General features: G+C 36.7%; 1 protein-coding gene across 2 annotated transcripts in view; it reads left to right on the top strand.

Moving 5' to 3' along the window:
• The first annotated feature begins 577 nt into the window (after positions 1-577).
• The window catches only part of SHOC1 (shortage in chiasmata 1), an 83703-nt gene continuing 67170 nt past the window's right edge, over positions 578-17110 (top strand). For both annotated transcript variants that reach the window (XM_070795276.1, XM_070795275.1), the window contains exons 1-4: positions 578-654; positions 3054-3177; positions 8668-8755; positions 16051-16229. In XM_070795276.1, coding sequence (XP_070651377.1) covers positions 610-654; positions 3054-3177; positions 8668-8755; positions 16051-16229 — 436 coding nt within the window. In that variant the 5' untranslated portion in view covers positions 578-609. The remainder of the gene's footprint in view (positions 655-3053; positions 3178-8667; positions 8756-16050; positions 16230-17110) is intronic.

Here is a 17110-nt window from a genome sequence, read left to right as displayed (position 1 = left end):
TGCGGGAGACCTGGGGTCGATCCCTGGGTCGGGAAGATCCCCTGAAAAAGGAAATGGCAACCCACTCCAGTATTCTTGCCTGGAAAATCCCATGGATGAGATGAGAGCCTGGTAGGCTACAGTCCATGGGGTCACAAAGAGTTGGACACAACTGAATGATTTCACTTTATATTTTCTTAGAGAGTGGGATTTTCCAAATTCTGCTCCACTGCTTCAGCACAGTTTTGCCCTTGGTTCACTTAAGAAATATGATTATCATGAGAAAACCACTCTATTAGTCTTGTGAACCTCAGCCTCTTTTGCAACAAAATGATGATATTAAATATATTTCAATCCACCAACTAGGATTGTATGGATAAAATAATATGAAAAATATATGAATAATTTTATACCAATGTATATATTATTTTCATATTAGATTTAAATCATAGTCATGTTATTTTCATAGTTAAATTTTTATCATTCAAAGCCTTTTTAAAAAATGAATGAGCCAATGTTTTGTGACTAAGAATGGTTTTCTGCTCCTAGCTTTGCTATTCTACCAAATATTTATTTTTAATTTTTATATTTCCAGATGTGAAATTTCTACTGCTTCCAAAGAAAGAAGATATGTTTCCAGCATTCAAATATTGTGCAATAGATTATTTGAATGAGGTAGAGTGTTATTAGATCATGACCTGATTACTAAGAATTATGATATGAAAGTGTTATCTACATGCACTATATATTATGATCACTTTTTAGTAGCCCTTAGAGTAATCCTTAGTCTTACTTTGAAACGCACTAAAAACTACTTTCCAGTTTTAATATACCTTAAAAAAACTATTTGGGGAGGAAATTGTTGCCAATTTAATGTGAAATTGAGGCTGTCAATGGGAAAAAAGTGGAAACTGTTAGCAAGTTTGGGCTGCTTTTATGGATGACCTTGAGTGATTTTTCTCAGCAGGAATGGGGAAAAAACAATTCAAGTTATCTCTATGATGAAATGACTGTAACAGTATTTATTAGTCCCTTACTATTTTGATTAATTATATCATTTGATCACTTACTCTTGATGGATTATGTCATTTTGATGATCATAACTACTCCATGAGGAAGATACTATTATTACACAGGTTTTACAGTTTTACAGGTTAGAAAAATGATGTCTAGAGAAGTTAAATACCTTGTACAAAGCTAAAATTCAAACCAGGTACATTGTTAAGAAACTAATTAGAATAATTGTCACACACCAGTTCATAGGTCTTACCATCTTATTATTCCATCATAACAGGGAGGCAAATGTATCATTGCAAGGGAGGCATATGTACCACATACGTGGTAGGGAATCAGAGGTCATTGTTACACAGATATATTTATGAATGTATTATCCACTTGAAAAATTAGTCTATACTCAAACTTCCTCAGACTTTTATCCTTGCCCATGATATCTTAGTTTCCCACTGGTGTACCACACCCCCATGATACAGTACAAATATACTAATCAATGGCAAATCTTGCAAAAGATACAGGCTTTTGTAAAGTTCGTGAAAACAGTGTTGAAGAATCACTCAAATAACAGGTAAAGCTATTATCAGATGAAAATATGACAAAATTAGATCAGATAACAGGTAAGACAAAGAGAAAGGTTTGAATATCCAAGGAGTCAGAGATGCCTTGGGAAATTTCGATTAAATCCTCAAATATTTTCTAGAAATATCTTCTTTATGATCACAGGTGAAGTAATGACTAGTATCACGCATATCATCGTATAATGCAGTTTTGAGGGAAATTATCACAAAGTAGTTATAAGCTAAATACAAACAAAATTTAATTAAAATAAATTTTAATTTTTATGACTTTATTTTGTTTTTTAGGTAATATTCCATTTGACTATGAACCTTTGACTTTTGACTATGAAACTTTTGTCCTCATTTTTTATGAATTACTTAACTCATCTTTTCTTTATACTATTTATTCTTAGATAATGAGGGCCTCTTATTTAATATGTTATTAAGCCTTCAGCAAACATAAAACTCTTGGGAAATAATGAAAGAAACTATCATTTGTCCAAATACATAGATAATGAATTCTGTGACAGGTTGGGAGTCACTGAGGAAATTTGCTTAAGATGAGCCTTGAAAGGTGAATAGAATTTTGACAGCTAGAGAAGAGTAGCAGGGCATTTTTCAGAGGCATCTTGTTGATGAGGAAGTGACCACTAAATGTTAAGAGGGTAGTGATTGCTCTATTTAAAGACTACACTTAGTATTAAAGAGTAGTGGGAAATAAAGCTGGAAAGTAAAGGCAGAACCAAGCACAGAGAATTTTTATTTACATGCTTACTTAACTGATTTAACATCCTTTTAAATTTTAATTATTAGATTTTTTAAAATTTAGTAACATGTTTGCTGGATGTCACAAGTGAAACAGTGCAAAGATGTAGAAAACAAAAGATAGCCATATTAAAAGTGAAAAACAGCACTTTGCTAAATGGTGTATAAATGATATGATCCCATTTTTTTTAATCAAACACACATAGACAATTTAGCCTAATCTAGAAAATTAAGTATGTAGGAAAATATACCAGACTTATTGATATCACTAGGGACCATGCGGAGAAGGCAATGGCACCCCACTCCAGTACTCTTGCCTGGAAAATCCCATGGACAGAGGAGCCTGGTAGGCTGCAGTCCATGGGGTCGCTAAGAGTTGGACACGACTGAGTGACTTCACTTTCACTTTTCACTTTCATGCATTGGAGAAGGAAATGGCAACCCACTCCAGTGTTCTTGCCTGGAGAATCCCAGGGATAGGGGAGCCTGGTGGGCTGCCGTCTATGGGGTCGCACAGAGTCGGACACGACTGAAGTGACTTAGCAGCAGCAGCAGCAGGGACCATGACTTTTTCAGTTATGTGGTTATGTGTTAGATATTTTATAGTGAACATGTATTACCTTTAAATGAAAATAAAATAAATTTGAAACAATAGAGAATTTTAATATTCTGGAATATGACAGATAAATATTTTAAATTCAATATATACTAAAAGATTTCATAATCTTTCTTACACAGAGTGTAGTTAGAAAGAAGTTGTGGAAAAATACTTTATTGCTTCGGATCCCTTCATGTTTATATCAAGATGACAATTATCCTGCAAATGTTATTGATAATAAGTTTAGGAGGCCATGGACAAGAGGTATATTTTATTTGTATTTTTTAAAAATTTATTTTTAAAAGTATTTCAGAGTTTAGCATAATAAATTATTAAGAAAATTCACTGTTTTCTCATTATATAAAAATATATTCATATCAGACTTCCAAGAAGTTTATAAATTAATATTTTTATGTGACAAAGTATTTAGGTGACAAAGTTAATATTTTTACGTGACAGAGTTTAGGTGACAGAGTAAGGAATTGGAAAGCTTATACTAGATATTAATAAAACAAAAGATATGTAAATGATGAAGTCTTAAAATATTCTGACATTCTACTATTTGTATTACAGTAGGATCTTTCCCAACTGTATGAAGGCTACTCTAAGTTGTAATGATACACTGACTATAAAACTATTTTTTAAATGAATATGTACTAAGTATCATCTTTTGCTTTGGAAAGTGTCAAGTAAGATGAGAACAGAATTGACCATTAGCTTAATTAAATGTAGATCGATAACCTCGATAGAAGTGGTTTCCCTGGAATATTATGTATGAAAACCTGATCAGAGTATTTTGAGAAGAGAATGCCCAGTGGGATGTGAGATGGTGGACACAGTGAGCTCTTTTGAAGATTTTTGCTATGACAGTACATAGAAAAATGGAGGTGCACTAGCTGAAGGGAGAAATGAGTTAAAGAGGATTTTTTTTAAGATGTGACATTAAAAATATATATATGAATGATAAGGAAAGAGACTATGAAATGTTTGTTTGCCAAAGGAAATAATCTTGGTAAAAAGAGAGAAAATGATGATGCAGGAAAGAAAAAAGATAACTCAGTAAAAGAGAATAGAACCAAGAGCACAATTGGAGGAGTTGGTGTTAGAAGCCAGGATGGTTCCTCTACTGCAATAGAGAGGAAGGCAAAGTTTGTAGGTACTTATGCCAGTTAGCATATTCAAAAGCAGAGACATTACTTTGCCAACAAAAGTCCGTCTAGTCAAGGCTATGGTTTTTCCAGTGGTCATGTACGGATGTGAGAGTTGGACTGTGAAGAAGGCTGAGTGCTGAAGAATTGATGCCTTTGAACTGTGGTGTTGGAAAAGACTCTTGAGAGTCCCTTGGACTGTAAGGAGATCCAACCAGTCCATTCTGAAGGAGATCAGCCCTGGGATTTCTTTGGAGGGAATGATGCTAAAGCTGAAACTCCAGTACTTTGGCCACCTCCTGCGAAGAGTTGACTCATTGGAAAAGACTCTGATGCTGGGAGGGATTGGGGGCAGGAGGAGAAGGGGACGACAGAGGATGAGATGGCTGGATGGCATCACTGACTCAATGGACGTGAGTCTGGGTGAACTCCAGGAGTTGGTGACAGACAGGGAGGCCTGGCGTGCTGTGATTCATGGGGTCGCAAAGAGTCGGACACGACTGAGTGACTGAACTGAACTGAACTGAACTGATGCCAGTTAGATGTTAGAATTGGTGGTGGAAGATGAGGGTTTTTCTTCTCTATTTATATTAATTTTCTGACAGCGGGTAGGGGATGAGTATCAAAAATTTGAAGGGAGGTGTCAAATGTCTTGAAGAATGAGGAAATCCTTTTTAGTAAAAGGATATTAAAATGAATTACTATTATCATCTGTCAAAGTTGGATGCCCATGTAAAATTTATGGTCATAATTTGAAGTGAGCTCATTCAGAATGGCTGGGTGAATTTTTTTTCCAAATAATCTTTAATTGTTCTAGTGTACATCTACGCCTATGAGTTCCTGGTGGAGCAGATGGTAAAGAATCCTCCTGCAATGCAGGAGACCCAGGTTGGATCCCTGTGTTGGGAAGACCCCCTGGAGAAGAGAATGGCCACCCACTCCAGTATTCTTGCCTGGAGAATTTAATGGACAGCCTGGCGGGCTACCCTCCATGGGGTCACAAAGAGCCAGACATGACAGAACGACTAACATTTTCACTTTTAGTGTACCTATACAAAGTGAAGACTAGGGGTTTTCTAAGTTGGTATAAGGGAAAGAGAGGCAAGGGACTTGACTCTTTGTAAGAGAGTGATTATGAGGCTGTGGAAACTAAACTGTACAAGAAAGGAAATGAGGATATGAGGGCGGATGAATATTGTAAAAATGATAGGGTCAGTGGACTGAAGGTCTCGATCAGGTTGGAAACAAGATCACCAGTAGGGCGTGCTTGGGTGCGTGCTAAGTCGCTTCAGTCGTGTCTGACTCTTTGCAATCCTATATACTGTAGCCTGCCTGGCTCTTCTGTCCATGGAATTTTCCAGGCAAGAATACTGGAGTGGGTTGCCATGCCCTCTCCAAGGGATCTTCCTGACCCAGGGATCGAACTCGCATCTCTTATGTCTCCTTCAACGGTGGGCAAATTTTTACCACTAGCACCACCTGGGAACCTCATCAAGAGTAGTAGTTTTCATCAAACTGCTCTTAAAGTACAGAAGGGAAAATGATTAATTATTTCTCTTATTTCTTTTCCTTTTCTTCTTTTTAAAAATCATAATAACAGCCAAGATTTATTGGGCAGTTATACCATATCAGGCACCATTCTAAACAATTTACATGTCTTAGCACATTTAATCTTTACAACACTATGAAAATGTCATTATTATTCCTAATTTGCAGATAAAGAAACTGAGTTAGAAAGAGGTTAAGAGATTTACACAAGATCATACAGTTAGTAAGTAGCAGTGTATGTATTAAAATCTAGTTAGGGTGATTCCAGACCTGTATTCTTTTTTTTTTTTTTCAGACCTGTATTCTTAACCACTAAACTTTTATATTTTTCAGTGAAGCACAGACTCAAATGTTCAGTGATTTGTTCAAGGTAACAAAACTAGTAAGAACCAACACTTAGGTAGAATACAAGTCCTTTGCCTCTTCACTGAGTTGCTTTTGCTGATACAAGCATCTGACATGGTCCCTCTCCTTAAGGAACTGAGGGTCTATTTTGGGAGACAAGCTATAATACACATAAAAATTTAAAATATGACTGTATATGATTAAGTACTGAAGTGTGTGCTACTGACAATATTATGGCCCTTCAAGGGGAGTGTATCAAAGTGAGCTGGTTTTATGAGGAGTCACATGAGCTGTGGAACAGGATTGTCTGGGATGGTAATGCTGTATAAACAAAAGAAAGGCTATAAAAATGAAGATACTATGTTTAGGTAATATTGTTCCATGATTGACAGGGTTGTTTGGTTGTTTTTTGTTTTTTGTTTTTTTGTGGGGGCTATAAAAATCTGAATGATTATTTAAGTATTTGGAATCTGGTATAACTTTGAATTAATCTCTAGTCTTTCCCATTCTGTTGTTTTCCTCTATTTCTTTGCATTGATCACTGAAGAAGGCTTTCTTATCTCTCCTTGCTATTCTTTGGAACTCTGCATTCAGATGGGTATATCTTTCCTTTTCTTCTTTGTCTTTAGCTTCTGTTCTTTTCTCGGCTCTTTGTAAGGCCTCCTCAAGACAATCATTTTGCCTTTTTGCATTTCTTTTTCTTGGGACTGGTCTTGATCACTGCCTTCCGTACAATGTCACAAACCTCCGTCCATAGTTCTTCCGGCACTTTGACTCTGTCTATCAAATCTAATCCCTTGAATCTATTTGTCACTTACACTGTATAATTGTAAGGGGTTTGATTTAGGTCATACCTGAATGGTCTAGTGGTTTTCCCTACTTTCTTCAATTCAAGTCTGAATTTTGCAATAAGGAGTTCATGATCTGAGCCATAGTCAGTTCCCTGTCTTGTTTTTGCTGACTATATACAGCTATTAAGAAGAGATGACAAGAATACACAGAAGAACTATACAAAAATATCTTACCGACCCAGATAATCATGATGCTGTGATCACCTACCTACAGCCAGACATCCTGGAGTGAAAAGTCAAGTGGGCCTTAGGAAGCATCACTACAAGCAAAGCTAGTGGAGGTGATGGAATTCCAGTTGAGCTATTTCAAACCTAAATGATGATGCTGTGAAAGTGCTGCACTCAATGTGCCAGCAAATTTGGAAAACTCAGCAGTGGCCACAGGACTGGAAAATGTCAGTTTTTATTCCAATCCCAAAGAAAGGAAATGCCAAAGAATGTTCCAACTACCACACAATTGCATTCATCTCACACTCTAGCAAAGTAATTGTTCAAAATTCTCCAAGCCAGGCTTTAGCAATATGTGAACCATGAACTTCCAGATGTTCAAGCTGGATGTAGAAAGGGCAGAGGAACCAGGGATCAAATTGCAAACATTCGTTGGATCATTGCAAAAGCAAGAGAGTTTCAGAAAAACATCTACTTCTGCTTTATTGACTATGCCAAAGCCTTTGACTGTGTGGATCACAACAAACTGTGGAAAATTCTTAAAGAGAAGGGAATAACAGACCACTTTACCTGCCTTCTGAGAAATCTGTATGCAGGTGAAGAAGCAACAATTAGAACTGGACATGCAACAACAGACTGGTTCCATATTGGGAAATGAGTATGTCAAGGCTGTATATTGTCATCCTGTTTATTTAACTTATATGCAAAGTACATTATGTGAAATGCTGGGTTGAATGAAGCACAAGCTGGAATCAAGATTGCTGGGAGAAATATCAATAACCTCAGATATGCAGATGACACCATCTTTATGGCAGAAAGTGAAGAAGAATTAAAGAGCTTATTGATGAAAGTGAAAGAGGAGAGTGAAAAAGCTGGCTTAAAACTCAACATTCAAAAAAGGAAGATCATGGTATCTGGTCCCATCATTTCATGGCAAATAGATGGGGAAACAATGGAAATAGTGACAGACTTTACTTTCTTGGGCTCCAAAATCACTGCAGATGGTGACTGCAGCCATGAAATCAAAAGATGCTTGCTCCTTGGAAGAAAGCTAAGACAAACCTAGACAGCATATTAAACAGCAGAGACATTGCTTTGCTGACAATGGTCCATCAGGTCAAAGCTATGGTTTTTCCGTGGTCATGTATGGATGTGAGAGTTGGACCATAAAGAAAGCTAAGTGCCAAAGAATTGATGCTTTTGAACTGTGGTGTTGGAGAAGACTCTTGAGAGTCCCTTGGACTGCAAGGAGATCCAACCAGTCAATCCTAAAGAAAATCAGTCCTGAATATTCATTGGAAGAACTGATACTGAAGCTGAAGCTCTAATACTTTGGCCACCTGATGCAAAGAACTGACTGATTTGAAAAGACCCTGATGCTGGGAAAGATTGAAGGCAAGAGGAGAAGGGGATGACAGAGGATGAGATGGTTGGATGGCATCACCAGCTCGATGGACTTGAGTTTGAGCACACTCTGGGAGTTGATGATGGACAGGGGGGCCTGGTGTGCTGCAGTCCATGGGGCCACATAAAGTCAGACATGACAGAGCAACTGAACTGAACTGATAACTTTGAAAAAATTACATTTGTGAACAAATAAAGATAATACCATAATGTAAAAGGTGAATGTTTGGCTTCCCTGTGTTGTGTAAAAGAAAATTCCAGAAACTAATGTTTACCATTCTCCTTTCTAGTTTCAGCTGTTTCAATTTGGGGAGAGACAGATATCTCAGTCTTGGATCAATGGAAAGCAAGTCTCACTGTGGACGATTTCCTTGAGAAGTATGTGTCCTTAACCCCAAATTTCCCCTTTACATCTAGAAGATGAATAGTAAGTTCCTCAGTTATCTAAGAGAAAAGATCCTTTCATTTGTATCCTCACAGGTTTTCCTCTTTTATCCAAAAAACAAGTCCTAGTCTGAACCACAAAGAAGAGTTTAATCAAAGTTATTTACAACCTCTTTTTTAAACCTTTCCCTCATTTATCACATATTAACAGTTTTCTGTGCATTTGTTTTGCAAGAGACAGAAATAAAACCAAGATGCTATTATGCTTTTAACAGTAAGTGAAATTTTGGTAGAAAGTATCTATAGAAAATCCTTTATATTAAAATCAGTCTTTTTATCATTGTAGTATAAATGCCGACTTAAGGCTATTTTCTAACATACTTTGTCAAAATGTTATTTATTAGTAGTCTAGTCATTTGTCAAATATTTATCAGATACCATGTTGTGTACTGGATACAGGATAAAAAAAATTAGATACAGTCTCTACTCTCAAAGAACGTAAGAAAATAGAGAATAAGAAATTTATAAATAAATAATACAATAGAATGTGGGAGGTACAATGACAGAGATAGGTACGCAGAGCATAATATGAGGAAGAACATCTAACCCATTCTATGTTGTTCAGGTAGACACAAAATAGAGATTTTAGTGCAAATGTAAATAATTTACTGTGTTGCATCACTTCATGCAAAGAGTTCTGATCAGACCCAAAGGGTTTTAGTAATTTGTTTTCCTTAGTTACATTTGAAAGAAACAAATGACCAACTTAAATGTGTCTAGGCACTAAGAGAAGCCCAATATACTATTTCTGTCATCTAGGAATTTAAAATCAGATTAGGAAGATAATATATGAACAGAAAAAATTGACAATGTTAAGAACTAAATGATAATATAAAATGACCCTCAAAAGGTCTATCACAAGGTATAAGGTCAATGCAAAGTATCTATCACAGGACTATACTCTAGAGCAGGGAAGATGCAAAAAGGTGTAGTGGAAAGAGCTTTGCAGTACAAACTAAAAGATGTGGATTGTAACTCTTCATTTGAAAAGTTAAGTACTAACTAGTCAACGAGCCATTTTCTCTCTCAGACCCTCACTTTTTATTTATTTTTGGCTGTACTGGGTCTTTGTTACCAGTAAGCATTCTCTAGTTACTGAGAGCAGGTGCCACTCTTTGTTGAGTTTCATGGGCTTCTCCTTACCGTGACTTTTCTTCTTGCAAAGCACAGGTTCTAGAGCCTTGGCTCAGTAGTGTGGCACATAGGCTTAGTTGCTCTGTGGCACATGGAATCTTCATGGACCAGGGATGGAACCTAAGTCGCCTGCACTGGCAGGTGGATTCTTAACTGCTAGACCACCAGGGAAGTCCCTGACCCTCACTTTCTGGTTCAGTATAAAGATGAAGGGGTCAGTGCTTCTCAAGCTTTAATTTACATATGAATCACCTGAGGATCCTGTTAAAAATGAAGATTCTGATTCAGTCGGTCTGTGTTGGGGCCTGAGATTCTACATGTCTAATACGCTCCTAAGTGTGCTGATGCTACTGGTCCAAGAACCTAGTTTGAGTCACAAGACACAAGATAATCTCTAAAATCTCTCTTCTCCCTATGAGTTAGATTGGTAGAGCTGTGCATTTATAAGCAGGAGAGATCAACTTCATAAAGAAGTGGAAATTGAGCTTGTGTTGGACAAAGGAGAAACTAACTTGAAAGAAAGCATTTCAAAGGAAACAGTACATCTGAAGATACAGAGGCAAGAACGTGCAATAAGTAATGATCAGGCTACTTTGGCGCACACAAGATTCTTGTATGAGAGAAATTTGAGGCCCTGAAGGAATGGGTGCCCTGTCATGTCTGACCCTCCATTCATTTTATGATGGAATCTGTGGCACCACCTAGGATAAAATTCACATTTCTCTGCCTCCCTATAGCCAAATAGCCATATGACTAAGCTCTTCCCAAAGCATATAAGCAAAAGGGACTTACGCAGTTTCTGGAGAATGGCTTAAAAGAAAGCAGCGTGTTTTTCTCCTTCACATTTTCTCCATCCTGATGTTAGAATGCAGATGTTGGCTGCAGCAACCACCTTGGAGTATACATGACAAGGACTAAGTCTAGGAATGGCAGAGTCGAACAAAAGGAGTCTCAGTCCCTCATGAATTGTGAAACCACCTTACTAGCCATGACCTTCCACCATCCTTGTGTGTGTGTTAGCCATCATTAGTTTCAAGTTTGTCTCATGAAGTAAAATTTAACTTTTAATGAACTTTATTTTTTAGAGCAGTTTTTGGTTCAGAGCAAAACTGAGCAGAAGGTTTAGCAGGCTTTCCCAAATTGAAATTTAATTTTAAATTCAGGAGCTTTGTTATCTAATGGAAATTAAGATCCCATAGGTTAAGAGTTTAGTCCTATGAAACTGCCCCTGCACCCTACACTTCAGAGGCCATTTGCAAGGTTATCACCTGTGCTTCTGACTGACCAGCTATAGATCAGAGATTCCAACAACCCCCTCTTTGTGTTCAATCAACTTGCTGGATTCATAGACTCCAGCAACTGTGAATTCTAGACTTATAGAATTCACAGGAATATTTTACTTACTGAATTACTGGTTTACTATAGAAGGGTATAATTCAGAAACAGTCAGACGGAAGAGACAGATAGGGCAAGATATGGGGAAAGGTCATGGAACTTCCGTGTTCTCTCCCATCACCCTACTTTCCCAGAACCTCCATGTGTTCACCAACCTGGACGTTTTCTTAACCCAGTCCTTCTGTGTTTTTACGAAGGCTTCATTACATGGGCAGGATTGATTACATGGTTGGTTACTGGCAGTTGATTCAACTTCCAGTCCCTCTCCCCTTCCTGGAGGTCAGAGGAGTGGAACTGAAAGTTGCAATCTTCTAATCACATGGTTGGTTCTCCTGGCAACCAATCACCAGCCTTACGTGCTTCCCAAAAGTTACCGTATTAACATAACAAAAGTCAACTTTAGCACTTAAGAAAGTCCAATGACCTTAGGAGCTTTGTGCAAGAAATGGATATGAAGACCAAACATATATCTCTTATTATAAATCACAATATCACACATATATATGTAATCCTTTGTGACCAGCCTCTTTTACTTGGCATAATGTTTTTAAGATTCATCCCTGGGTCAGGAAGATCCCCTGGAGAAAGAAATGGCTATCCACTTCAGTATTCTTACTTGGAGAATTCCATGAACAAAGGAGTCTGGAGGGCTACAGTCTATGGGGTTTCAAAGAGACATGACTGAGTGACTAACACTTTTTTATTTTGTAGCATGTATCAGCACTTCATTTTTTATGATCAAATAATATTCCAGTGTATGAATATACCACATTTTATTTATCCATTCATCAGTCGATGGACATTTGTTTCCACTTTTTGGCTCTTATGAGTAATGCTGCTATAAGCAATTGTTGTTTTTTGGTAAGTATGTCCAACTCTGCAACCCCATGAACTGCAACATGCCAGGCTTTCCTGTCCTTCACTATCTCCCAGAGTTTGCTCAAACTCATGTCTACTGAGTCTGTGATGCCATCCAATCATCTCATCCTCTGTTGCTTCCTTCTCTTGCTCTCACTCTTTCCCAGCATCAGGGTCTTTTCCAATAAGTCGGCTCTTTGCATTAGGTGGCCAAAATATTGGAGCTTCAGCTTCAGCCTTTTCAATGAATATTCAGAGTTGATTTCCTTTAGGATTGACAATCTCCTTCCTGTCCAATAAGCTCTCAAAAATCTTATCCAGCACCACAGTTCAAAAGCATCACTTCTTTGGCGCTCAGCCTTCTTTATGGTCCAACTCTCATCTGTACATGACTACTGGAAAAACCATAGCTTTGCAAGCAGATTCTTTACTGTCTGAGTCACCAGGGAAGCCCCATAAACAGTTGTGGACAAGTTTTTATGCAGATATAGGATTTTATCTCTCCAGTAGTTAAATTGCTAGATCTTATGGAACTGATGGTAACTTTGTAAATACTTCTTTTCCATGCAGATGTACCATTTTATATTCCCACTCAGTTCAGTTCAGTCGCTCAGTCATGTCCAACTCTTTGCAACCCCATGAATCAAAGCATGCCAGGCCTCCCTGTCCATCACTAGCTCCCGGAATTCACTCAAACTCATGTCCATCGAGTCGGTGACGCCATCCAGCCATCTCATCCTCTGTCGTCCCCTTCTCCTCCTGCCCCCAATCCCTCCCAGCATCAGGGTCTTTTCCAATGAGTCAACTCTTCGTATGAGGTGGCCAAAGTATTGGAGTTTCAGCTTCAGCATTAGTCCTTCCAATGAACACCCAGGACTGATCTCCTTTAGGATGAACTGGTTGGATCTCCTTGCAGCCCAAGGGATTCTCAAGAGTCTTCTCCAACACCACAGTTCAAAAGCATCAATTCTTCGGCGCTCAGCTTTCTTTATGAAGGTTACAATTTATATCCTGCCAACACTTGTTATCTGTCTTTTTAATTATAACCATCCTAGTGAATGGCTCATTGCATGTCACTGTAGTTTTGATTTTCATTTCCCTGATGGCTAATGATGTTGAACTTCTTTTCCTTTAATTATTGGCTGTTAATATATCTTCCTTGGATAAATGACAATTCAAGTTCTTTGCCATTTTTAAATTATGTTATATGCCTTTTTATTATTGAGGTTTAAGAGTTCCTTATGTATTCCAGATCCAAGTCTCTTATTAGATATTTGATTTGCTAATATTTTCTCCTGTGGATTGCCTTTTCACTCCCTTGATGGTATCCTTTCAAGCAGAAAATGTTTTGGATTTTGATGAAGTTCAATTTATCTAATTTTTCTTTTGTTATTTGTACTTTTGGTGTCAAATCTAAGAAGGCTTTACCTAAACTAAAGTCACAAGAATTTACTCCTTTATTTTCTTATACGAGTTTGCCTGTGATTTGTTTTTTTAAGACACACAACAGTTCATGAAATGTTTCAGTTATTGGTGGGTTATGCATTTCATCATTGGTATCCCATTTCACGTAGAATAAAATCCAGTGTTCTTATCAAGTCCTCTAAGATCCAGCATGATCTTGTCCTTACCCACCTGTCTAACCTTACTCAGTTCCAGTCAACCTGACCTTTCTGCTTTTCTTTGACTATGACACTTGGTCCTCTACTCTGAGCCTCTGTATGGCTTGCTCTTTACCATGATTCAGGTAACTGTAGCTCCTCAGAAGGCCGTTCACTAACTACTCTCTCTAAAACATACCTTATGTTATCCCTCTGGCTATTACTTGATGTCCTAATATCTCATTTTATTTCACTCATAAGAGTTTTTCACCACCTGACATTACGTCATTTACCTATTTATTTGTCTATCATCCCATTATCATGTAAAACTTTATGAGGGCAAGGACACTGGTTTGTTCACCTCTCCACACTCAATGCCTAAAATGGTTCCAGCACATTGTAGACACTCAATAAATATTTCTTTGCAGTTAAGGAATTAGTGAACAAGAGTGGATGAATTTACCCAAAAAAGAATGATATAGAAAGAAAGCAAAGACAATGCAGACTGAAAGCCCAGGAAACATCAGGATCTTCAAGTTAGGCAGAGGAGGAGGTACCAGTGAACAAAAAATAGATAATATTGGACAAGGAGGGAGAAAGAAGACATGGAAATACTGGTCTTTAAAGATCACTTATGGTGAGGGAAAGAGAATTGACAGGGTTTTCTCAAAACTATAGTACCAGGCTTCTGTGGTGGCTCAGTGGTAAAGAATCTGCCTGCCAGTGCAGAAGACTTGGGTTCAGTCCCTAATCCAGGAAGATCCTGCATGCTGGGGAGCAACTAAGCCCCTGTGCCACAACTACTGAGCCCGCGTGCCACAACCGCTGAAGCTTGCACTCCCTAGAGCCTGTGCTCCGCAACAAGAGAAGCCCCCACAAAAGAAGTCCGTGCGCCACAACTACAGAGTAGCCCCTGCTGGCAGCAACTAGAGAAATGCCCGTGCAGCAGCAAACACCCAGCACAGCCAAAAATAAATAAATAACATTATATTTAAAAAATAAAAAAATCTACAGTACCAATGATTACTATTAATTATTGTCTCTGTCAGTCATATTTACTTTAAAGTAGCTATCTAAGCACTAAATTTAGAAGTCTCTAAAGATCCACATGGAAATTATCTTGATTTTGGTTCTTTCGGTCTGTGTATTACGGCTCAGTATTTTAGGATATCATAAAAATATATATTAGAATATGTACCCGAATTGCCAATAGTATATTTATTTATTGGAAAATTCAGTAGAAAGGTCTCTTTTAAGTTCAAATATCCTGATGATATAAACAATGATGGATATATCTGGGTCAGTCAGGAAACAAGCAAGGTACAGGTAGGGTCAAGGGAACCAAAAAAAAAGTTCCCAAGACTCGCAATGCCTGAAAGTTATTACCACCCTAAGCTTGAAGAAGAAAGGGGACTGAAGTAACCAACACAGTAAGAACTGTAGCTACAAGAGAGATGCTGTGTGATTAAAGATGTAACTGTTGGTTGAAGAATGTAACTATCTCTCCAAACTGTGGCCCCAAAAGGAAGAATAATATTTCAACCTATTTATTTTCCCACCTTTGATCTCCTGCCAATGCTTCCATTGGCTAAATCCAACCAGAAGACTAGGCAAGGGAGTTTAGTTAGTTCATTGAGATCAGTCTCCTAGGATGTAGAACAGGATATAAAAGGTTGAATAATGACATGGAAAAGCAGACATTGACTATCCAGTACAAGGACATTTTGGCAATGCGTGTGTGGCCAAGTCTAAAAATCTATATATCTTTAACCTCATCATTCCCATTTTTAGAAATTGCATTTTGAGAAAACAGATAAGTACACAGAGATATTCCTTGCATTGTTGCTCATAATAGCAAACAATTATAACAAATTTAAATTTCCAGTAACAGGGAACTAGTTGAAAAAATTGTTTAACTATATGGGATCTTGTTCATCCACTCAAAAAATGAAGTGAATGTACATTGACTGACATGTAAATGTGCTCACGCTTCATTGCTTAGTAGAAAAGAACAGGTTACAAAATACTATGTATATGAATCCACTTTTGTTTAAAAATATTCAAAAATAATTGATAAAATACATACTTTTTAAATTCATCTCTTGAATGATGGATCTATGGGTAATGTTTCTCTTTATCTGTTGGAATTTGGTAACTTTCTACAGTGAACATGTATTATTCGTTAATAAAGATGTTTTAAAATAAGACATACACAAAATCAGTAATTTTAATATATCATAGAAAAACAGTTACAGGAATGGTGACCCAGCTTAACTGTGAATTTGATGAAATTGTTCCAAGTTCAAACCCAAACTCCCAAACCGAAGTAGAGGAAGCCAGCTTGTATACCCATAAGGAATACAATGAATTCTTTACTCTTGTCAGCTGCTTAGAAAAACGTCCATCACTTCAAGCACAAGGTAAAACATTTATTATTTTCATTGTTATAAAACATTTCTTACTAATATATAAATTTTCATTTCAGTGATTTTTTTTGTTTTACTGGATTTTTAAATTTTTTTATTTTGCTAAAGATATCCACCTGCAAAATTGAAATTCAAAGCTTTGCCACATTAGCAAAATATTTTCTTTCATATTAATCTCCTTTTTGTAATTTAGTTGTTTTTGGAGTTTAAGTGTGCTGGGCTTCAAAATAGCCTCAGAGGTTTCATCAAAGGTTGCTCACAACATATTGCTATAGTGATATTAGCATCTCTTTAGCGATTTGATGATATGACAATCTGGTATAACATTAAATTATTAGATTATTAAGTGATAGTTATATTTTATTTTCCCATTTATTCTGAAGATTTTCAATCTTATCTAATTTATGTGAAACCATAATTCAACGTGGAGATAAAATAGTTGCAGTGTTAGGTCAGGAAGTTCACTCAGTTTTTATGAATTTACAGTAAGTAATACTTAAAAATATGTTTAATCCAAATTATATTCTAAATCTGATGTTGTAAAATGTTTATCCAATTGTGACTGGCAAAAAATCATATTTTTACTTGCATTTTTAAAATTATTGGTATTCAGTGTTCATTTGCATATTTTTATTTTGTGAAATGATTCTTTTTGTCTCTTTTTTTATTCTTGTATTTTATCTTTATATATCAATGGTATTAATAACCCCAAATATATTTAACCTGAACCTAACCATTCCCTTTATGATTTCTATCATACTTGTTTTTATACTTAGAAAATTCTTCCTTGTAGTAAATAAATATTTATTTATATTTTTACTTAAAGTTTCCTTTAAGATTTTAGAATATGATTAAAAGTAAAATTTTTTAAAAAT

The sequence above is a fragment of the Bos indicus genome, chromosome 8, assembly GCF_029378745.1.
Source record: "Bos indicus isolate NIAB-ARS_2022 breed Sahiwal x Tharparkar chromosome 8, NIAB-ARS_B.indTharparkar_mat_pri_1.0, whole genome shotgun sequence".
Lineage (NCBI taxonomy): Eukaryota > Metazoa > Chordata > Mammalia > Artiodactyla > Bovidae > Bos > Bos indicus.
The sequence above is the reverse complement of the archived record's forward strand: the minus strand, read 5'-3'. Positions and strand labels throughout refer to the sequence as shown.